Raw genomic sequence first — 23,703 nt, 5'->3', positions numbered from 1 at the left:
GTGACTTTTCCAAGTCCAATGTTACTTATAGACACTCACAATTGGGAACCTAGAAGAATTTTTTATTTTATCAAATATTTAAATTTAATTTTTTTCACTGCAGAGCAAATCTCAATTCATTCAATTCTTTGTTAAGCCCAGGAGAGAGGTACTGAGCCGTAGATGAGGCTGAGAGAGACAGCGCTGTTTACCAGACTCATGCTGCAGCCACGTGAATTCTGGCTGCTGAATCCTTGCTAAGTACCATTTTAGGTTGTCCTGAATAAACAATCGAGGCGGATTTTTCTCTTCCTTTGTTCTGCTTTGTTTTTGATGGATTGGTCTTCTTTGGTTTTGTTTTGATACAATGTCTCTCACTGGCCTGGAACTCAAGCCTGCCAGGCCGGCTCTCCAGGAGGGGAGCCACCTGACTCTACCCCACGCCCCAAAACCAGGATTAGAAGCAGATGCAGACACGAACACACTCCACGTTTTTAAAACATGGGTTCTCCGGGTCAAACTCCGGTCCTCGATCAGGTAATGATGGAGCCATCTCCAGAGTCCACCAAGCTTGTTCGTTTAATTTTGAAGAGCTTTTTAAGAAGGATCCACCATTTTGTTATGGAAAATTTCAAACACACAATCGTCATGGTCCTCCACCAGCTCTGTCTCCTTTAGTTAGATCCTCATGTCATGGGCAATGCCTTTAAGGTTCACACGATACGTGTCGTTTATTTCACTGACTTTCCCCGCCAGCCTTGAAGGCAAGCAGTGTGGCTGCTGCTACACCTCGCCTGCGATGGCCGCATGGAGCATAGAAGATTTAAAGGATTTGCCACGAGTCACATGGGAGTTCAGACTAAAGCTCAGTGGTAGAGTGTCTACCATGTGCAAGGTCCTGAGTTCAATCCCCTGTGCATGCATGTATGTATGCTTGCACGCACGCGCGCATACACACACACACACACACACACACACACACACACACACACTTTTGCCTTTTTTGTCACCTTTTTTTTGTTTGGATTTTGATATTTTTTTTGTGGGGTTTTGGTTTGTGTGTTTGTTTTGATGAATTCATTTGAGACAGGGAGAGAGAGCCAGAGACAGGCAGACAGACAGACAGACAGAGACAGAGAGACATAGAAATAAAGAGAGAACATGAACTTAGGTGGTGGGATGGATCTAGGAGGAGTTGGGAAAGGAGAAATAATACGATCAAAATATATTGTATGAAATTAAAAAAAATAATAATTTGTGGGCCTGGGCAAATAGCTCAGTCAACGAAGTGCACATCACACAAGCACAAAGATTCTTGACGCCCAGGTAAAGAGCCAGGTACAGTCTCACGCACCTGTAATCCCGGTGCTGGGGAGGCAGCGACAAGAGGCTCCCTTCGGCTTGTAGGCCAGCCAGGCTAACCTAACTGGAGCGCTTCAGGGTTAGCGAGGGACTCGAGTTTAGTCTCAAAGAAATAAGGTGGAGAAATGTGATGTAATGAATGACAAATGTCCCCCCACAGTTGACCCGTCCAGTTATTCAGGGTCCTGAAGAGGCTTTCTACCTGTGGGCCAATGAGGGTGAAGAGAAGGAGACCAAGCAAAAGTTCTGTTGTCAAGGTCTCGATTATTGGGGTGAGCGTTACAGCTTTTAAGGCTTTCAGGTAGGGGGAGTGACCTTTGTGAAACACAAAGGAAGGAGGGATGAGGGTATAGGCAGTGATAGCAGGAGGCAAAGAGGTCAGGCGGTAGACACCGGGTGTTGACTCAGGAAATAACTGGTACCTGCTCGTTATCTTCTTGTGCTGTAAATTCATGGGAGAGGCTTTTGTCCAACAATCTCAAGGCTTTATGGCAGTCCTTTCAAGGTTGAACATCTGTGGCCATGCAGCCAAGAGTCACGTAGGCATTCTGAGCTATACAGTCGAAAAACGGCCAGGCCCAAGTCCAATATGGCTCCCTACACACAGTCTTGGGCCTTAGAGTGTCTGGTCCTCTGTTGGTGGCCCTGTTTGGGAAGGCTTAGGAGGTGTGGCCTTACTGTGGGGGGTGGGAGATGACAGCTTAAAGACTCGCACCATTTCCAGTTCTCTCTCTTGGTTTAGTCCTTTGAGGCGTGAGCTCTCAGATTCCAGCTCTGACCTCCATGACTGCCGCCTGCTGTCCCTACCATTATGGACTCTAACCTGCTGAACCCGTAAGCCCCAAATAAGCTTTCTTCTGTCTACATTCCTGTTGGTCACGTTGTCTATCATAGCAATAGAAGGCTAAGTAGGACAAGAAGTGATTGAGGACCACACCTGACCTGCACACACCCGTTCACACCCAAACATTAATAATAATTACTACCAATAATAGTAATAATAATAACAATTTGTATATGGTCACTTAGAATGATTGCCTCACGAAAGATTACCTTTCTGAACCCTAACCACAGGGGATGCTTCGTATGTGGAATGATGAGCTTGGAATCAAGAGATCAAAATTCTAAGTTCGTTTTTATTATTAACTGGAGAGGTATTTCTCTTCTTTAGTTAAAAAAAAAAAAAGCCAAATCATATGAAACTCAGCGCTTTCTGTGGCCTCAGATGACATCCAGTTGCACTCAGAGGAAATCCGCAGTGTCCTAGCGCAATAAGCTTTGGTTTCTTGGGCTGAAATCTCTTGTTTTGATATTCCACAGCAAAGATTTAGAAATGGAAATGAAGTCACGTGACGTTGTTGTTATTCTCCTCTCGGAGCCTCTGTGACCCGCATCTAAAGGGAATGTCCTGACCCTCATCCTCTCTGAAAAATTGAGATTCAGGATGGGAAGTCTCAAAGGATGCCTTCGGCCACTGCAGGGTTGTGACTCTCTTTATGGGACTGGAGCTGATCATTATTAACAACGGTGGGAAGTTAAGTGCTGATCTCACAGCTGATGTTAAGGCTCCTCAAATCCACCCCGCCTCTGTTAAACCGAAGCAAACTTCCAATCAAATCAAGTAAGCCAGCAAATGGACTAGTCATAAAGGGTTCTGAGGGGCCACAGGAAGCAATTTAGAAAGATCCTCAGAGCATTTGTGCAGGGCAAGGAACTCTATAACTGGCTTACAAAAGTGGGAAACCAAGTTGTAGGTACTGCTAAGCGCCTGTTCCACACAACACTAACCCCAGGATGGACTGGAACTAGAAATTCGGGATGCCTTCCAGAAGCCAGGCAGCTCTGGACCTCTCTCTCTCACATTTCCTGATCCCCACGACATGACTCCCAGGTCAACCTCGTTTTGCCAACTGCTGTCTCTCTTCACTGATCCACTTGCCTTGTCTAGAGGATCCTTCAGTTCCTCTAACAGCTAATTGCTCTTCTGTGGGGTGTTGGGAGTGCATATATGCCCGTGTGTGTGTGTGTGTGTGTGTGTGTGTGTGTGTGTGTGTGTGTGTGTGTGTCCGTGTCTGTATTTCTATATCTGTGTCTATGCAAAGGTCAATGTTGGGTGTCTTCTTCAGTTACTCTACACTTTAATTTGTTGTTGATGTTTATAGATCACTCTTTTGTTCTTTGTAAATTTCATGTAGGTGAACACTCACCATGCTACATCCTGCTCTTACGTTCTTTCTACTCCTTCTTCTGCAATGTGCCCTGAGCCTTGCCAGAAGCTTGACTCAATATAGATGTCCCATTGAGGGCCGAGCATTCAAAAGTTACTTATTCTATGCAGTTATGAGTCTCTGCAATCACTACTGCCCAGTACAAAAGAAGCTTCTCTGGTCGATGTTGAAGGCAATGCTCACTTAGGGATGGAATCGCTGGCACAGCTACGTTGAACTGAAAGTCTCCCGTCTCGCTGGTCCTGGCAGGCACTGTGAGGTGCTATGTGCAGAAAAGGTGAATGGAGGCCGTTGGTCTCTGCAGCCTCAGTGTTCTTTGGGCTTCTGATGTGTGGGAAAGAATGGAAATTGTAAGTCCCTCCCTGGTAGTTTCCTGCCCACCCCCATCCCCTATCCCCTCCTTTGCTGGTCCTGTGTGTTGGATGTGTAAAAGAAGTAGCATTTCCTTTGCAGTTTCTCTACTTTAAAAACCTTTCATTCAACCCAGACCTCACCACTCCAGCCAAACTAGCTGACCAGTCAGCCCTGGGGACCTAATAGTCCTTTCCTTCCCCAGTACTGGGATTATAGGTACATGCTGATGCATCTGGATTTTTATCTGGGTGTGGTCTTATTAGCTCTTTGAGAATTTCAGCATTGTGTTTTCATCCCATTCTCTCCCCACCTCTGCTCCTTGAAGACCCACCCCAACCACCTTTGCTACCCACCCTACTTTATGTCTTCGTGTGTGTGTGTATGTGCATGTGTGTGTGCATGTGTATATGCATGTGCATGCATTTGTATGCATGTGTATGTATGTATGTGTGTGTTCATGTGTGTGCATAGTGTGCATCTGTGTGTGTATATATATCCATGTGTGTGTACATGTGTGCATGCATGTGTGTGTGTGCCTGTGTGTATGTGTGTCCAATTTGTACTAGGAGTAGGAATTCATTCCCACCTCCCCTCTTCAGGCTGGGATTTGATCTGGCTTAAGCTGGCTCAGAGCTTGTAGATGTTGTCATGGTCACTGTGAGTTCATAGTGACAGCTGGCCCTTTATGTCCCGAAAATATCATTTCATTATAGTCATCTATCACCTCTAGCTCTTCACCTCTTTATGTCCCCTCGCCTGCCAAGACCCCTGAGTCTTGGGAGGAGGGTACACAGTAGAGAAGGCTCTTTAAGGATGAGCAGTCCACAATTATGCTCGACATCATGACCAGTCGTGGGTCTCCGTGTTAATGGCTAGCCACTGCAAACAGATGCTTCTCTGGCGAGCTGAGAGAGGGTGGATCTGACACAGGGGTATGATGACACACTGTGACAAGTCCGTTTGATACTATTTCTTGCTTCAGTATTTATGCCTCAGTTTGCAGTTGCCATATCAGCACAGCTTAAGTCTAGCACATGGCTGAAGAATCTAACCCACCAGGAGTCAAGAGTCACACAAAAGTCAACAGGCCCAATCCCGTCAGATTGCTTTCTCCAACCGGAAGTGCTTTCGAAATGAAGAGAACGGAGTTAAATGATTACAACCGAAACAATGGCATAGAACGGCGGCTCCTCCAGAAATCTGCCATGTGTGCTTTCCCCTAAAATTGGAAGAACAATTTTGTTCGTTGCTTTTAAAGGACAAGAAACATCAGAGGAGTAGATGATTAAGCAAGGGCGTTTTAGATAACCTACGCTATTAGGCAGAGTTTCTGGTTCCTACTCCCTGTGGACCCTCTGATTCAACTCTCTTTCCCTCCCCCAATAAATAGAATACAAAATAGTTTGTTCCCTAAGGGCCTTGGGAAAATGACCTGATTTTCTCTGATGAAATCCTACCCTGGGCATTGTTGGGAATTGTGAAGTCCTTTCTAAGAACCAAGATGCTTTAGAATTCTGGGAAATGCTTTCTGTTAAACAAAGGTTACCTATCTAACTGGCTTTCTGCCAACAATGTGAAGCCAGAAACATGGCCAACCTCAACGGCGGACTCTCAATTGCAGCCTGATTGTTCGAATCCACATACAGAAAACACACAAGCATATCAACTTCAGAACGTCTTTAAACACACGCAATACATAGTCATTTTAGAAAAAATGAAACAAAGCAATAACCATACAATGTCATAATCTAGGAAATTCCACACATCTTTTTATGTACATGTGAATACAGAGAATATTTTAATTAGCTTACATCGTGTTTCCTGTTTTGTCTTCCCACCTATCCTTCCCAACTAGCAGAAGGATTTTGACCCTGGAATAATAGCTACCGTTTACCGGACATCTGGTCTGTAGTTTTCTGTGTTCCTGAGCTGTTAGCTTATTTAACCACCATGGACACTTCTTGGAGAGGAGCCGTTATGAAGATGAAGAGATCAGGGCACGGGGAAGGTGAGTGACTTTTTTTTTCTTTTCTTTTTTTTTTCTCGGAGCTGGGGACCGAACCCAGGGCCTTGCGCTTCCTAGGCAAGGGCTCTACCACTGAGCTAAATCCCCAACCCCGAAGGTGAGTGACTTACCCAGACTCACAGAGCTAAAAGCTGCAAACACCTGCCAGCTGCAGACCTGGGGAAGTCTTCAACACACTGTTACACCTCCCTACTTTACCTTGTGTTTGAGATTCGTTCTTTCCCACCACAGAGCCTTGGGGGCTGAGAAGGGGGCAGGTGCTGGGAACTGCGCAGGCGCACTAGGGAGAGGAGAAGACCTGAAGCGGATAGGGCCGTCCTGTATCAAGTGGCGTTCATTCTCAGCCACCTAGCGAGATGTGAGTAAGGGTAGGGGCATGGCCTTCAGAAAGATTTTAACTTGCAACACTTTGATTGTTTGCTTACTATGTAAGCCCAGCTCCCTGAGGTTAATTATGTTTACAGACGCTTTCTTCAATGTTTGCCTAGTAAGGAAGAGCATCGTGTGTGGTGATGGGATTTAATAAACCGAGCTCTGAGAAATGACTAATCTTCCACAAGTTTTACCACCCCACTCCACCACACACACACACATGACAATGTCTTGCTTTGCTCATTGGCCCTTTTCTCCAGTGTCTGGATTACTGTGTACTGGATTTCCTTCTGCTAGTTGGAAAGGATAGGTGGGAGGACAAAACAGGAAACACGATTTCTGCCCAGTATCTGAATGTAACTGCTGCTGTGCATGTATGTAGGGATGTAGACAAGCCTGAGCTACTCAGTAAGACGATGTCTCTAAATAAAGAACAAACAAACCTACCCAGTGGCTGAAAGCAACCATATGTCACAGGACACATAATAGATGACATAGAAGGAATATAGTGTTAACCGTGTGAATGCAAGTGTAATATAAAATTGTAAATAATAAAATGTCTGTTATAGTGTCTTAGTGTTACACGGAGGCTTTCTCAATGAACAAGCGTATAAAGTAGAAGAAAACATGGTACAAGCTTTAGAGCTTCTTAATCTTTTGGCCTGACTCCGTGAAGGTGCTATTGGCTTGAGGAATTTCACGTCCTTCATCACTTCCCTCAGATACTTATGTGGTTGTTGGATCATTCTTTTCTATCTGTGTGGTTTTGTTTACCAAGCGGGTTGCAGAGTAAAGTAAAAATGAGGTCCAGAAATGCACTTCTAATATGTTAAACAGATAGTGTTCTAGTTGGCTTTCTGTTGCCGTGATAAACACCATGACCAAAAGCAACTTGAGGAGGAAAGGGTTTATTAAGTCTTACAGGTTGCGGTTTATCATCCAGACAAGAGGCAAGCCAGGGCAAAGGGCTCAAGGCAGGAGCTTGAAGCAGAAACCACAGAGAAATACTGCTGCCTAGAGGATTATTTCCTCTGGCTTTCTCAGCTACCTTACCTACACATCCTAGGTCCACTTGCCTAGGAATGGCACCACCCACAGTGGGCTGGGCCCTTCTCCATCAATCAACACTCAAGAAAACGATACCCACAGACATGACCTTAGTCAAATCTGGTGGAGGCAACTCTCCAACTAAAATTCCTTTCTCCCAGGGGTGTCTAGGTTTGTGTCAGATTGATAAAAACGGACTACGACCATTGTTATAACACGCACTGGTAATGGCTCGAGGGAAGAAAGTTAAACTAAGTAGACACTGATTTAACCAAAGCACTTCCTTTACATTAAAATGCTCAAAATGTAGGCTCCTAATAAACCTGAGGAAAGAGTCTAGATGGAGTCTAGATGGATTTTGCTTAGCATGTTAAATAAGTTACCCACTGAAGAGCTTCTTAAATAAAATAAATTATGGCTAAAAGAATAGTGCGAAAGAGGAAACACACCGAAGGAAGGTAGATGGGAGCAAAGAATTGAAGCAAAGAACAACAAAACGCCAGAAAAACAAAACATCAATCCAAAGAAGGAAATCAGAACGAAGAAACATAAGTTATATTTTTAACTATGACTATGATTAACTGTTTAGTCATGGAAGTTGAGGTTAAATAAAGTTCAGACTATAACATCATTTAGTGAGATGGAACGCTATGGCCTAGTATATCAGAAAAACTAACTAATTTGAGCCAAGAAACATCAGTAGCCCAGGCTTAGAACGTTGGCTCGAAACATAGCCAGACCAGCGTTTGACGTGGTGTCTGTGTGTTTGGGATTTTTTTTGTGTACTAAACAGCAGTGTGTTGAAATCAAAAGCCAGCAGAAGTATAAAACCGTGAGTGTTTTCAAAGTTGACGTTAATATCAAACTATTACAAATTGATTAAGTCATCAAAAACTCAATGGCAACAGACGTTAAACGTGAGACAGTTGATGGTGTTCACCTCTGTAGAACCTTCTGCCCACTCTTACGGTAATCTACATTCTTTCCAATTGCCCAGGAAATATTTTCAAAGACTGAGTACATTCCAGGCTATAAAGGATGTTTCAATGAATATTTTCAAAGCCACATAGATGATAATCTCTGATAATAATATGTACCAATACAGGAACCTAATTCCAGAGAGAGAGAAGAGACAGAAGAAAGAGGATGAAGATGATGAAAGAGAAAATGTTGAGAGAACGGGGGCGGGGGGGGACTCTTTATGGGTAAGAAAGGAAACCACGGTGGAAATTATGAACAACGCACATTTGATTCGATTCGTGCGGTCATCTCTGGTAGCACACGAAAAGCTAGGCAGTGGTTTCCCCAACCAAAGCTCCCCGTTAACTCTGATAGTTAACTCTGCTGGCACAGGGCTCTCCCCTGCTCTCAGATGTGGACAGAGTTCTAAGCTAAAGAAGGCAGTCTTCAGAACTTCAGACGCCTTCGAATCCGAAGAACGAAAGCAAAAGCAGGGCTGTGCGTTTGTGGCACACCCATTCTTCAGTCGACCAAGGGAAACACTTCCCTCAGAGGTCGTGCTATAGAACTCGGCAAGGGAAGTGTGCAGAAAGGTTGCACAGAGCTGGCATCTGTCCTCTGGCGCCCCGTTCTGTGGAACCCTGGGGATGACATTGCCAATGCCCTTCCCACAGCATCACAATGTTAACATTCCAAAGGAGTCTAGAGCCTCGGAGTCAGGATCTAGGATGCCAGAGAAAGAATGGAGAGCGATCTCCACAAATCCTGGGGTTTTGTATAAAGGCAACGGCTAAGGAAGGAAGGAAATAGCAAAGCCCCTGCCAACACTGTCGAGTCTGGAAACCATCCTGGGAATGTCCCATTTCAGTAATTGGAAGAACAACCAAATGAGCCAGAGTGTGACGCCCCATGACAGCATCAGGTAATTGCACATCTCTCTCTTTTGCTTTGTGTTGAGCAAAGCATGGGTACCACAGACTCCCTGAGGCGGAAGGTTCGGTCAGTCAGCCAACCAGTGTTTTTAACCCAAAGAGGACACATCACTAAAAGGATGCATTTGTTTCATAGATAGAAATTTGTCTCTTTGTATTAATTTCCTTTCGTGCCATTGTATTGGAAAAATTACTTGGTGAGCAGAAGCAGTAGTGATTATGGTCAACAGAACCTACCTGCCCCAACCTGTTACATTGATTCCGAGGCTCAAAATGAAGGTCCAAGAAAGAATCGACCTTGTGAGAGAATCCAAAAACAGAGTCAAAATTTACACAAAACACTCACACATTTCCCCCAGAAAATGAAATTCATTAGAATTGTGTTTCAGACAAGGATTCTTTAAGTAGTTCCATCTGGCCTAGAACTCACGATGCTGAACAGACAGGCCTAGAACTGACAGAGATTCTCTTGCCTCTGCCTCATGAACACTGGGATTAAAGGCAGATTCCAGAACACCTGGCTCATTGTTCCTTTATAACGTCACTACTCTCTTCCCCTGGAGCCTCTACCGATTCTAATAGTGGAGATGATCTAATTGTCAATGGAGGCTTAATTATGATGCCCCTGTTACAAACAGGTCACTCATACTTAAACTCAAAGTTCACCGAGAAAATAGATACTAAATTCAAAGAGTGAAACTTTCCCTCTCAGAAGTCACTTTGCCCATTCCTCTTTTCTAAACACAGGCAGAGAAAAAAACAACTAAGGGGACCCTCCATAGAATAGGGAAAGGGACTAGAAAACATTGCTTAGCAGGGAAGGAGGAAAAGAAATTCTGGGTAGGTACAACCAGTCACTTATAAAACACTGTAAGCCCCCAGTCTACCAGGTGAAAAGGAAAGTAGAAATGCACTGTCACAATGGTCCTTGGAGCCTTTTGTGTCCCTGGCTAAAGCTTGCCCTTGTCCCTAAACACCTGACTAGTGTTTGTTGGAGTTTAGCTGTCCCTGCTGTTCTTTGAGTCATCTGTCATCTGCGTCATCTGCTGCTGAAGTCCAAGACCCCTGTGGTCTTCCCATCACTCAGACCCTTGCTCTTTGTGCCCTCTTGCTTCCTTGCCCTGGTCCTAAGCCTGTGCCAGGACCGTTGTTCTCTAATGACCTCTAATGAAGACAGAAGGAGATCCAGACCATGAGGAACCCTTCTTAGCCATGATGGACATAGTGGGGATGCTCAGAAAGACTGACTCTTCTTGGGGATTCTTGAGTTTTTAATGTATCATCAATCTCTGTCCCAAGTTTGCTTAAGGGCAATAGAGGGAAGAAGTTCATAGTCATTCTTCAATGACCAGTTGTACCCTCTCAGAATCTCTCTGCTTCTTCCCTCTTCCCTCCTCTCTCCTCCCTCCTCCCTTGGTAATATTTTCTACTTCTTCCTCTCTACCAGAAATTCCCATCGGTCATTTTCTCTGCTTGCTTTATACAGTAACATTGATCCTACAGGATCTAGCTGGACTCCTCACATATTTTTTAAAGACTCTAGATTTTTGGAAAATCATTTCCTTTCTCCATCGCGGCTTACTTCTGGAATACCTTGTGGATTCAAAATACCATCTTGAGATTTACAACTTTAAACCTGACTTCTTTTTTTTCACTTCCTACTTTAGCCATCCTAATTTTTTCAATGTCTTTGAACACTTCATCCCTTTTCATTTACTCAGAATAGGATATTTCGTGCCAGGTGTAATGGAACACAGTCCACTTCTAATCCCAGTACTTGGGAAGCTGGGGTAGATGAGATCATGGGTTCAAAGATAGGCAGGGATGTGAAAAAAGAGGGGAATGGGGAAGGAAGGGAGAAAGAATATGGAAAGGAAAAGAGAAGGAAAGGGAAATGCGGCAGATAAATCAAGCTAAGATAAATCAAAACACGATACCATAGAAATGTAGGAAGACTGCAAGAAACTGATTGACTAAGTCATTGTTGTTAGAAACCCAAGGCCCAAGGCCTGCTGAACTCAGGGAATGGGCATCGAACTCAGGAGTATGCAGAGAGGAAGGATAACCTTCAGTTAAGGTCCTAAGGATCCCAAGCCCTCTTCTCAGATTAGAATATAAACACCAGCATCATTGCCTTTTTTAAAGCATCTTTTGAGAGCCCACTAGAGCAGCCCATTGACCCAACTTAGCTGGATGTTAGAGACAAGTCAGTGTTTATCTATATACAGTTGTGCCTGGGAGCCTGGTTCATGCATAGATGCTCAAGGCCCATATATATGATATAAGCATTTCATTTTCACAGAGTATGGCAATCAATACAGAAGCCAAGCAACTGGTCAGAGGGCAAAGGATGAGTAATTATAAAACAGTCAGTCTGCACAAATAAGTTATCTATAGTGGGCCCACTCCACATGTAGCTCAAGGAATATTGCATAGGAGTCCACAGAAAGGTGATAAGAGCCAGAGATTAGGGAGACTTCTGGAAACCCATGTCTTCTGGACACACCAAAGCCATTGTAATCACTGGCCCGCAGCAGCCATGCCTACTGGCATAAGATCTGTATAAGATCAAACCTACCAATTCTAACATAGATGGGGAGGAGACTTGTGAAGTCCCACCCTTAGCTGAGAAGCTTTGGCAGTTGAAGACTGCTAAGAGAGGGAGAGTCAGTTTTCTTCAGGGAACTGGTCTTCGTTGGGTTGGTCATGCTCCAGTGGGTGGACCAGCACCCATGCTCACAAGGACAGTAGGGATTGAACTCAGAGGACTGTGAAGAACAGTCATGAAGTTGGGAAATGAGTGAGGTAAGACATCTGTGTTGAGCTGGAGGGGGAATTGATATGAACAAAACATATTGTAAACTCATGAAATTGACAAAGAATAGACTTAAAAACAGGGGGAAACACCTGGTGTAGCATTTGCATGCCACCTCTGCCCATTCAGTCATCCTGACACAACAGAAATTGTTGTTATGGCTGCATTTAGGTGAGGACGGCACAGAAAGTAAGTCCACCCATGTGCAGGACCCATGCCTTCTTCCCTCTGAAGCCTTTCAATCCACAGCCATTTGAACCTACGCTTACAGAATTCTTGAGTGTGGAGAGAAATATCCGGGGTTTAGACCATAAGTTAGAATGACCCAACAGGTCTCAGCAAATAGCAGCTCTGTGTACTTAGCCACTGTTGTGAAACTTAAGAGAAGCTGTGTATTTGGTGAGTGCATTGCATATATGTGTGCTGTGGTATATTCGTGTGTATATTCTGTGTCCACATGCATAAAGATGCATGCACACATATGTGCATGTGGAGGTCAGAAGCTGTATTAGTCAGGGTTCTCTAGAGTCACAGAACTTATGAAATGTCTGCATATTAAGGGAATGTGTTGTGATGACTTACAGTCTGTTGTCCAACCCACCCAACAATGGGCAGCTGTGGATAGCAAGTCCAAGAGTCTAGTAGTTCCTCAGTCCCACAAGGCTGGTTGTTTCAGATGGACTGCTGTAGAAGTAGGTTCCAACAGATGAGCTGGCAAGAAAACACAAGCAGAAGAGAAAACCTTTCTTCTTCCAATGTCCTTATGTAGGTCTCCAGCAGAAGATGTGGCCCAGATTAAAGGTATGTTACATCATGCCTGGATATAGGACTTGCTTTGTCCCAGGCTGATCTTGAACTCAGAGATCTCTTGCCTTAGTCCCCTTGGAATTAAAGGTGTGTACTCCCTTGTCTGGGCCTAAGCTTTTCATGACCACTATGCCTCAAAATCTTTATGCCAAGATCCAGATCAGAAACTTTCATCTTCCGGCCTTGAGATCTGGATCACAGGTGTGCCTTCCAGATATAGTCATTCCAGATATTGTCAAGTTGACAACCAGGAATGGTCATTACAGAAGTCAGTGTCAGATGTCTCCTCATGTATCTTAATTCTCTACCTTATTTTATAAGACAGAGCTTCTCATTGAACCCTGTATCAAATCCACTGAAAGTTGGGTTGGCCATTGAGCTTTGGGTATACACTCCTCTCCATCTATAGGATTACAGGGGGGATCAAAATTCAGACCCTCGTGCCTCATGGCAACTGCACCATGTCCAAAGCCCCAGGAAACATTAATTCCTCACTGTCTTACCCCACTGAACCATTGGTAAATCTTTCAGAAACTACCTCTGTGTTGCCTAAACTGTGCAGCCCAGCACAGTGGGCCACTGTGGGTTGCCCTGGTGATGTTTGTGTTTTGATGCTAATTCCACTTCCTCAAGAGGGGCTGCCTCGGGGGAGGAGTGAATCACACACTCAGGTGACTTCATTGGGACCTTCTCCCCATTTTAACTTGTAAAATAAAGGCTAGAGCCAATGACTGGGTAGGGGGAGGGAAGGTGAAGCTGAAGAGTTGGGGGAAAAGAGAGGAGGAGAGAGGGGAAGGACGGAGGAATGGAGGCGGAAGGAAGATGGAGATGAAGCACATGGCCTGGGAAAACCGCAAGTTATAAGAGATCTCATAGCTGGGGAATAGAGTAGTGTAATGGTGGATCTGCCCAATGTAGGCACCCAGCTTGTATTCATATTATTTGAACTGTGTTTTCATTGCACGGGTTTTCTGGGTTGGAGAATTTACAAACAGCGATCCACCTCCTCCAAGAGAATATATGTCCTTCTCCTACTTCTCCAAGAACTCATGATAGATCTGTTTCTAGGAAGGTCACCTTGATGCCCATCACTTAGGAAGACTTTCTGGTGGTACGAGTGGCTAGTCTCTGTCCCTCCTGGCAAACCTGTTCAAGTTGGTTACTTTATCTTCATAAGACCCTTCTGGTGGCAAACAATATTACCATCCCCAGGTGACAGATAGGCCATCTAAGGCAAAAAAAAAAAAAAAAAAAAACCAAAACCCTCAGGAGCCAAGGAGAGATGACAAAGGAATATGTCTATGAATTAGTGAAAGGTCTAAGACTGAAACCAAATTATCTGAGTCAGGTATGGAGCTGGGGATGGAAGAGAAACCTGAGGAAAGATGGCCTTCAAAGTCATGGCTGAGCACAGCCTGGAACTTGCCAAGAAGATTAGGGCAGGGTGGCTGACCAGTGAACTTCAGGGATAAAACCCAGATTCTCTCAGGCTTGCAAGGCAAGCACTTTACCAACTAAAGTTATCTCCCTCTCCCGTCCCCATGATAGTGGCTCTCCAAGGAGCCCATGATAAGCTTCAAACTGAGGCTACTCCTGCCTCACCCTCCTGACTCTCTCCTGGGTGCTGGTATTGCAAACATGCTTCATCCATGCCTGTAATCTACCCACCTATCCATGCCCGTCTACCCTTAATTGTTTAATTTTCAATTTTTAATTGAATTTGAAAGCTTGATGAGTGCAACCTGCCAGGAGTTTCCAGTTTACAGCCATTGCTGACTATAGTAGAGAGACTCCCCCATCACTTCAACACCCTCCACTCGTGGCATCAGGGCTACCAATAGCCCTTCCAGGGTTCCAAACTCAGAACGTACTTGCCAGCAAGCTGGCAGCCATGTCTGCAAACTCAATGGTTATAATATTATGATGGACGGAATAGGCTTGGTGCTCCCCAGCAGGGATTAAATAGTGTGCTAAGCGCTTTCCATGAGTTATAGCAATTACCCTGCCGAATGTCCCTGCAATTTGCATATCTATAATTATCTACATTTTGCTGATGACAACACAGAATTCAAAGACGTGCAGTCACAAGCCTAGAGCTACAAAGCAGAGAACAGCAGAGCTAAGCACTGAACGCAAGCTTCTCTCACTCCAAACCTTAAGTGTTTTATACCAATCACAGAGAGCTGGGCCCTGCACAGTGCCAAGATAATAGATGCATAAACCAGAAACCTCTGCAGCAAACCATTCTCCCAGGTCAGGTGCCTTGCCCTGTGTACACCTCAAAATTATGCATTCTGCTCTGTCGACGGCTAACCGACCATCCAAATATTATGCTTCCTAAAAGTACCCTGAACCCTGTCAGAAGAGCAAACAAAGCAGAGATAAGCAGAGCCAAGCACAGGACAGTGTGTCCTCGGAAGTGGGCAGGCTGGCAGGAGAGCAAACAGGCCAGTGAAATTTAATAGGAAGGCAGAGCTCTGCTGAATTATGCTACAAAGGGCTTTGGGGCTTTTCGCCTTCTGTGGAATACTTGCTTTATGAAGGAAAATTTCACTTTAAAAGGTAGGTTATTTTAAAACTCCGAGCTACGTGTCCTGAAACACCCAAGAACAATGCTAAATAAGTAAATTGTGCCATCTATTTTATTTATTACCTTTTACTAATTACTATCTGGTGGGGACAGACAGACAGACAGACAGACAGACAGACAGGCTGTTCTCTCCTTCCACCATATGGCTCCCAGGGATCAAGCTCAGGGCCTCAGACTCTGCAGCAAGCTCGTTTACACCCGGGGCCATCTTGCTGGCTCGTTTTCTTCTCTTTTGAATCATCCTTGCTCTCTCTAGATGCTCTGGCCATCCCTTTTCTCACAGCTGTCGCTCTCCCTGTGCCTGCACGTTCCCAAACCCCACTAGTTCAAAAGCAGTAACAAGATCTGGCCAGGCAAGCTGCAAGAAAGAGAAACCTACGACTGCACACTTCCACCCGTTTCATCGTTTGCTAAATGTATTGTCGATCCTCTCATCGCCTCCGATGCCCCAGACTAGGTGTCTCAAGCTCTGCGACCTGTTCTTCAAAACATTTCTAGCACGGTTTTGAGAGAGAGCTACGCCAATAAACGACAAGACTTGACATTCGAATGATGTGTTGCCAAAAGGTTTTACTTCTTCATAGCACGAGCAGCAGGTTTCCCCGACTTTCGAGTTCCTGTGTCTTCATCCTCCAGCTCCTACGAAAACTCTCCTTAAGGGTTCTCCGTTACCTAGTAACACCAATAACCTCCACTACTCATCTCCAAGCACTAGCAATGAAGCTGGGGAGGTGGCTCAGTGGGTCAAGTGCTTGCCTTGGAAGCATGAAAGCCTGAGTTTGGTCACCAGAACAGTGCTGCCACCCCCCACTCCCCTTCCGGGGTAGTGACTACATTTGCCTGCAATCCCAACACTGGTTAATTCAAAACAGTAGGATCCCTCGAACTCAGTAGTCAATCAGTCTAGCTTAACTGGCAAGTTTCCAGCCAATGAGAGACCGTGTCTCAAAGGAAGTGGGTGGAGTTCCTGAGGATGACAAAGGTTGTCCTCTGGCTTCTAAATGTACATGCATACGTAGAGACTTGTGCATCAGAACATATACATACATATGTAAAGAAATCCACTCGCCTCTCTCAATTCCCTCAGTCCAATGCACTAGCGAGTCTCATCAGTCCTGGCTCCAGAACTATCATCCATCCTCCCTTCTCTACCTCATGTGGCACTGGTCCTGTGCGCTCTACCGTGCGTGAGTGCACGTGCGCGCGCGCACACACACACACACACACACACACACACACACACACACACACACACCACCTCCCCCCTCCCTTCCTGTCTCCTCCCTTTCCTCTTCAATCTGTTCCTCAAAGGTCAGCCAGATTAACTTTCATAACATGAAAATCCCATCCTGGCGCTTTCCCTTGGTTTTCTTCGCCTTCAGACTAGGATCGGAAATCATAGTTATTACCCATGAGGCCTTGTGCCCGGCTCGGGCTTCTCTTTAGCCTCATCACGTGCTGCTTCCCATCTCGGCCACTCTGACGGCTTCTCTCTGTTCCTCGGATACCCTTCAACTCTGCTTCAAAGATTTTTTTTTCTCCTGTACACACTTTGTGAAGCCCAGTTTCCATCTGGGTGGCTGCCATGAGCCCCAGGGATTCTGCTCTAAATTCTGTTGCCAGCGGGCCTTTTACAACCATCTAATTTCAGCTACTCCCTCAGCCTCTCTGGCACCCTCCATAAACTACAGTTACCTTCCTGATTTCTTTACTGACTTGATCCTGCCGTACCTCTAACAACTAGCATAGGTCCTGGGGCTGGGGAGCAGGGACTGGGGGGGGGGAGGAGCGGCAGAACAGATACCCCAAAATAAATAAATATGGCTGCATAAAGCCAATGAACAACATGTTCCCCCATCAATTAGAGCATACATTTGGGGGGCAGGGGGGTTACTACTTTGTATGTGCGATGTACAAGCCAGCAGCCACGTCAACTTATATTAATGATAATTTAAAAAAAAAAAACGTATTAAGATTGCCGAAGATACTTTCTGATTACATCGAGGGGGTGATAATAAGCACGTTTAATTTCGGAGAGAAGAAATCTGGCCACATCCCGTTAGTTACTAGATTCTGGGGCCTTTTAAATATTATTATTTTCCATCAATATCTTATGAGAATAATTTTTAGGTGTCCGCAGTTGTTCTCTGGAAGAGCATCCCAGCTTCCCCAGCAGCCCCTGAATGACTCCTTCCTCTTGACAAGGCCTTGCTTAATTGAGTCCCGCGGACATATTTGCATATTTACCGAAGCCTCAGGGAAGCTTAGTAAACAAGAATCTCGCAAGGTATGAGGAGCGCTTTCAGGGAAGACCCCTGGAGAAATACAGGATCACTTACTTATGGAGTGTAGATTCCCTTGGTGTGCCAAAATATGCCTCAGGGTTGTCAGTTCCAGTGTTACAGCTTGCTAGAAAGGTTGAGGAATCCATCGAGTGGACACAGAGCAGATGTTTTCCTAAGCTTAACAATTCCGTTTTCCTTTTGGGAAAAAAAAATGCCTAGCTTCCCGCCACTGTGTTTACAGGAATTGCTTAAGTTGGGTCTTTGGAGAGAAACAAGAGACACATCAGAAGGGAATGTAGGCGTTGGAAACCACAATGATAGAAACGAGGTTCAAACCCATAAAAGAAAAAAAATGGTACAACTCTTAACATCTGGATGCTGGCGAAAAATTTCCCATTGTCTGTCCAGTATCCGTGTAGGTAGGTTAGAGACAGGTGAGGACAGGAGGGGCCATCCAGGAGTTTGTTATTTCTAAACCCACATCTAGGACAATGGTGTTCAAACTTAGTTTCTTTGGTTTGGGCAGAAAATAAATAATTAAAGCCAGCAGATAGCATTATCACTTAATACTCCTGCAGACGGACTAACCTCATAATACCAAAGAAAAGTTCTGAGCCCTGGTCCAACTGTGGAACACCCTGACTCAATCCTAAAAATGTGTTTACTAATCTTAGGCAACCTGACCCACCCTTGACCAATCCCAAGACAGTCTGATCGCATCTCAGGACACCTTCAGCCAGTGAGAAAATACTCTGACTCAATCCCCAGGCACCCTTAATCAATCCCAGACACAATCTTCTCAGCTAGAAATGCATTGGGGTTGGGGATTTAGCTCAGTGGTAGAGCGCTTGCCTAGGAAGCGCAAGGCCCTGGGTTCGGTCCCCAGCTCCGAAAAAAAAAGAACCAAAAAAAAAAAAAATGCATTGCATGACTGTGGATTTGGGGTGGGTCAAAAAAAAAAAAAAAAAAAAAAAAACAATGCAAGCCAGGTCTGGTAGTACAGGCCTGGTGATCTCAGCTACTCGGGAGACTGAAGGAAGACGATTCCAAGTTCAGTTGCCTTGGTAAATTACGGAGACCCTGTATCAAAGTGAAAATAAGGATTAAAAAGGCTGGTTGGGGTTGGGAATGAGGCTCTGTTAATAGAAGGCTTGCCTAATACACACGCATACACACACACACACTCATACACACACATACACATGCACACACACACGCACACATACTCACACACTCACACATACACAAACACACCTACACACACATACACACTCAGACACACACTCACACATACACAAGCACATGCACACGCACACACACTCACACACTCACACAATCACACACATTCACACACACTCAAACACACACATACACATACACTCACATACTCACACAATACACAAACACACCCACCCGCACTCACACACTCATATATACACAAACACACCCACACACACTCACAGACACTCATACACACTCTCACACACACACAGGCACACTCTCACATACACACACACACACACTCACACATGTACATACATGCACACATAAAACCCTGGGTTCAGTTCCTAGCACCACATACATGGATGTGATGGCACATATATGTAATCCTAGCATTCAGGAGGCAAGGTCAGGAATATTGGAAGTTCAAGGCTGTCCTCATAGTGAAGATGAGGTCAGCTGAGGCTGCATGAGACCCTATGCCGAAATGGAGGAGCAAGGAGGCTGGAAGATGGGTATAGCTCAGTGGCGAACTTGCTAGTATACTCCAAATCCTAAATGGAGTCATGTACTGCTCTCTCTCTCTCTCTCTCTCTCTCTCTCTCTCTCTCTCTCTCTCTCTCTCTCTCTCTCTCTCTCTCTCCTCTCCCCCTCCTCTCTCCAATAGGCTTGCCTCAACTCTTCCTCCCGGTAGTTAAAATTTTGAATCACTTATTTCTGGGTTTCTCTACCCTCACCCAATGTGCTTCGTCTGCCCATGAAACACAGATTGCCCGCCTCATGGCAGACACAGCACTACATGACAGAGAAATACCCTTGCTCACAGAAGGCAGAATCCGGGACCTCCAGGAACCTATAATCTCATAAACGAGTAGACATAGGCCCTGCCTGAACATTAAAGTGTGGCTGGTTGTCGTGAGAATTTACTCACAAGTGAGGACCAGGAGAAAGGTGGGAATCGGAGGTGTCACAGACAGGATTCACAGGAAGGGGCCCTAGGCACCAAGGCTCTGAAGCCTGAAACATCACTGAGGAGGGAGCAGGTGGAGGTGTAGGAAGAACAGGAGGAGTCTTGCTGAGTGAGGTGTCCAGAGCTTGGGAGTCACTGAAGACCCGTGTTGGAAGATGCACGAGTAATTGAACGTGGAGGAAAATGTCCGCAGCTAATATCTTCAGACCGGAAAAATGAAACAACGTGATATGTTAGGGTTCCAGACACAATACTGGAAGAAGTCAACTTTAAGGAGATGAAGGTTTAGTTCTGCTCACAGTTTCAGTGTTGAGTCAGCCGGCTCCATGGGAGCCTGCGATGAAGCAGAAGCATCACCCATCTCCATGAGGTCGTCATGGTGAGGAGCGGGAAGAAGTGCAAAGCTGCTCGTTTCTTCATCAGAAGGCGGGGCAGAAAGGTCAGGGGCAGAAAGGTTAGGGGCAGAAAGAGAAGGGGCAGAAAGAGAAGGGCCAGAAAGAGAAGGAACAGAAAGGTCAGGGGCAGGCTACACCCTTCAAAGGCACACAGGCCCCAAGCACCCACTTTCTCCCACTACACCACACTTGCATTTCTACAACTTCTCTGCAGTACCATGAGTTAGGTATCTTCAACACATGGGGTCTGGGGCAGCATCCCATATCACAAAAGTGCCCTGATTTAAATATGAAATGCCCACCCCATGTAGAACTCATGAATTTAAATGCTTGTTCACAGGCTGGTGGGTGTTTGCGAAGGTTGTAGAACCTTTCGATGGAACCTCATGGGAGGAAGTAGGTCATTGGCGGGGGTAGGCCTGGAGGTTACCTAGCCCTGCCCAGCTTCCTGTTCCCTTTTTGCTTCCTGAGGACTGGTACAGTGTGTCCTGCCAGCCTCCCATTCCCACTATCATGGCTTCCCCACTGTCAGGGACTGTCTCCTTTCGAACTGCAAGCCAGAATAAACCCTTCCTTCCTAAGATTGCTTCTGGTCAGGGATTTGGTCATAGCCATAAGAAACAACTAAAGGGCTACCATGGCCAGCATCACCTCAGGATTGCTAACCCTCTCCCAGCCATGCCTTCTTCAAGAATCAGCTGACACCATTCATTAAACAACTTTTCGTGAAGTTGGAGGTTCAATCTCTTCCTCGCTTGGCCACACACCAGCTGAGTCGTTTATAGGTCACTGGGTCATTTTGAACATACCTCATGGCGGACTTGTGTCCCTCTCCGCGTTTAGGGTTTCTCATGAGAGGAAGAAGGAGAACAAAAAGCATGAAGAGCTTCCAGAAGGCCACCACTCAGCCCATGGTCAGACACCGCAGGACAAAGAGGGTGTCTGGAGTCCTGGGAGCAAAACTAAAGAGGCAGGAGAAGATGGAGCTGAAGAGGAAGGACCTTTCCCCAGCAAAGAAGAACTACAAAAAGATATGCAAGGTAGGAGAGCCCAGCCCTGGTGTACTTGTGGGCATAAAGGGGTTTACAAAACAGGACTCTGGAACTAGGTGCCATGCCCAAGGACAAGAGCAAAGACAGTGTCATAAGACTAATCATATCTAATATGTGGTATATTAAATGTTTCGATGTTGCAATAACAAGTCTGGAGAGCAACTTCCATGTATGATTTTGGCTCAAAAATTCTACATTCCACGTTACATATTTATCCCATCGTTATCACAAAATACCTGACGAGAACAACATAGGAAAGGGTGGTATTTGTTTAAATATATTTTATTTAAAATATTATTAATTCTTTGTGAATTTCATATGTTTCCACCATATTCATCCTGACTCCATAACTCTTCCCAGATCTACCTACCCCAGACTTTAGTCCTCTTTTTAAAAATTAACACATCGAGTCCAGTTTGTTCAATGTTACATACTCTGTTCTGCGTGGTCACCCACTGAAGCATGCTCCACCTACCAGAGGCCACACCCTTAAAGGCAACTAACTCTTTCTCAAGCAGCCATGGATTTCCAATAGCTAGAGATGGGATTGTAGACCCATCCCACCCCCATTCCACACAGATTTTTTTTTTTTGGCTGTTTGGGGTGTGCACAGATCTTGTGCATGCTGTCCCAACCACTGCGAGTTCAGATGTGAAACTGTCTTGTTGTGTCTGGAAAACACTATTTCAACCTATTCATCCCAAGCCTGTACCACTCTTATAACGTTCCTGTTCTCCCTTCCATGGCGATCCTTGAGCCTTGGGTGGAGGGATGTGATACGGATGTCCAATTTAGGGATGAGCAACCCAATTGCTCTTATCCTGTGAACTGTGACCAGCTATGAGTCTCTGTGGTGACAAAAAGGAAACTTACTTAATGAGGGTGTTTTATAGATGTCATTAGGAATTGGTTTGATATTATGTTCATTTAGTAGAACGATAGTAGTATGTTCTCTATCAGGGCCTACACAACCACACAGGTTCTTGGCTTGATCATGGTGCCCAGGTAGGAGTTTCATCTTATAGAATGGGACTTAAATCCACTCAGAAAGTGGCTGGTTCTTCCCATGTTCACACCATTATTGCACCAACGGGCATGTCTTGTCAGGCCATTACTATAGCTGCCAGAGAGCATAGTTTGGTAAGACTGCTGGTTACGTGTCTCCTCAGTAGAGTGTACAGCACCTCTCAGTACTATAAAAGCCAGCCGATAGGGATGCCACTTCCTTATCTCTTGACTATACTAATAACAATGCCAGGCTTTTATGGGGAGGGCCTTCACTTTCATGTTAAACCAGCATTCTATCCACGAGCACGTCTTGACAGGCTGGTTGTTAACATAGTTCCCAGAGTTCACAGCTGGTCAAGATTTTACTTACTTAAACCCTCAGAAAGAGGATCTGACTGAAGTGTGCAGAGCTCGAGCTTTGGGGACACTTGGCTTTGGTAAGGGACCCACAACTCTTTGTCCCTTTGTTTTTTACACAAAGTTGGGTTCCTCCGACTGAGCGGAGCCTCCAAATCCAGTAAGGTTCACCCCTGAGTCTCGGAAACATCCCCATACAGACAATAGCTACCAGCCAATGAGAGTCCTCTTCAAGTGTGAACAAGAGACCTTGCCCAGTGCCAGTGCCAGCCAACACACCTTGCCTATGCCAGCCAGGTGCCTTCAGAGCCAGGGTAACGATGCTGTGACCGATAGAGTTGAAACGGAGTCCTATCACAGCCCCTCCTTCCACGTACTCTTGACAATTCTTTTCTTTTTTTCAAATAGAGGAGTGTTTTATTTCCTACATGTATTTATTTGTGAGATAGTGGTTTATATGTGTTTATTCATTCATTTACATATTTGTAGACACAGTCTCATGTATCATGGGCTAGCCTTTGACTCACTATGTGAGAGCAGATGTCCTCAAACTCTAGAGCCTCCTGCTTCCACTTGCGGTGTGACAGCTGTGTACCGCCAGATCAAGGTGATGTTGAAGAACAAACCTGAGTCTTTCCTAGGCAAGCACTCTAACCACTGAACTACCAAGTGAGCTACACCCCAGTTCTTCTGGAAGACTCTCCTTTCTCCCCCTCTTTGCCCCTTGCTCTCAGCCTCACCTGTTATCTACCCACAGAATTCTTCTATCATCAAAGGCAAGGGAGGACTTTCCACCCTGGAGGTATTCACTCTGTCTGAGCTGAGGGAGCTTAAGAGAGGCAAGCTGCCTTCACATTTTCATGTCTTTCTCTAGCTAAAGGAATTGAACTCTTTGCTAAGGCGTAATGGGTCTGCTAAGTGGGCTTCAACGACAGAGGGACAA

General features: G+C 45.3%; 1 protein-coding gene and 1 long non-coding RNA gene across 2 annotated transcripts in view; one reads left to right on the top strand and one right to left on the bottom strand.

The window, feature by feature from the left end:
* Positions 1–4,882: 4,882 nt before the first annotated feature.
* LOC148003155 (uncharacterized) lies at positions 4,883–6,208 on the bottom strand. The gene is made up of 2 exons (XR_015632221.1): positions 6,060–6,208; positions 4,883–5,142 (listed from the first exon to the last, which is right to left on the bottom strand). It is a non-coding gene; the product is annotated as an uncharacterized LOC148003155 (long non-coding RNA).
* A 2,850-nt stretch (positions 6,209–9,058) lies between these two features.
* The window catches only part of 1700012B07Rikl (RIKEN cDNA 1700012B07 gene like), a 33,269-nt gene continuing 18,624 nt past the window's right edge, over positions 9,059–23,703 (top strand). Inside the window, 2 exon segments of the mRNA NM_001134497.1 lie at positions 9,059–9,250; positions 21,187–21,383. Coding sequence (NP_001127969.1) covers positions 9,183–9,250; positions 21,187–21,383 — 265 coding nt within the window. The 5' untranslated portion in view covers positions 9,059–9,182.

Source organism: Rattus norvegicus, chromosome 10 (assembly GCF_021556685.1).
Source record: "Rattus norvegicus strain SHRSP/BbbUtx chromosome 10, alternate assembly SHRSP_T2T, whole genome shotgun sequence".
Lineage (NCBI taxonomy): Eukaryota > Metazoa > Chordata > Mammalia > Rodentia > Muridae > Rattus > Rattus norvegicus.
Note: the sequence above shows the minus strand (reverse complement) of the source record. Positions and strands in the feature narration are given on the sequence as shown.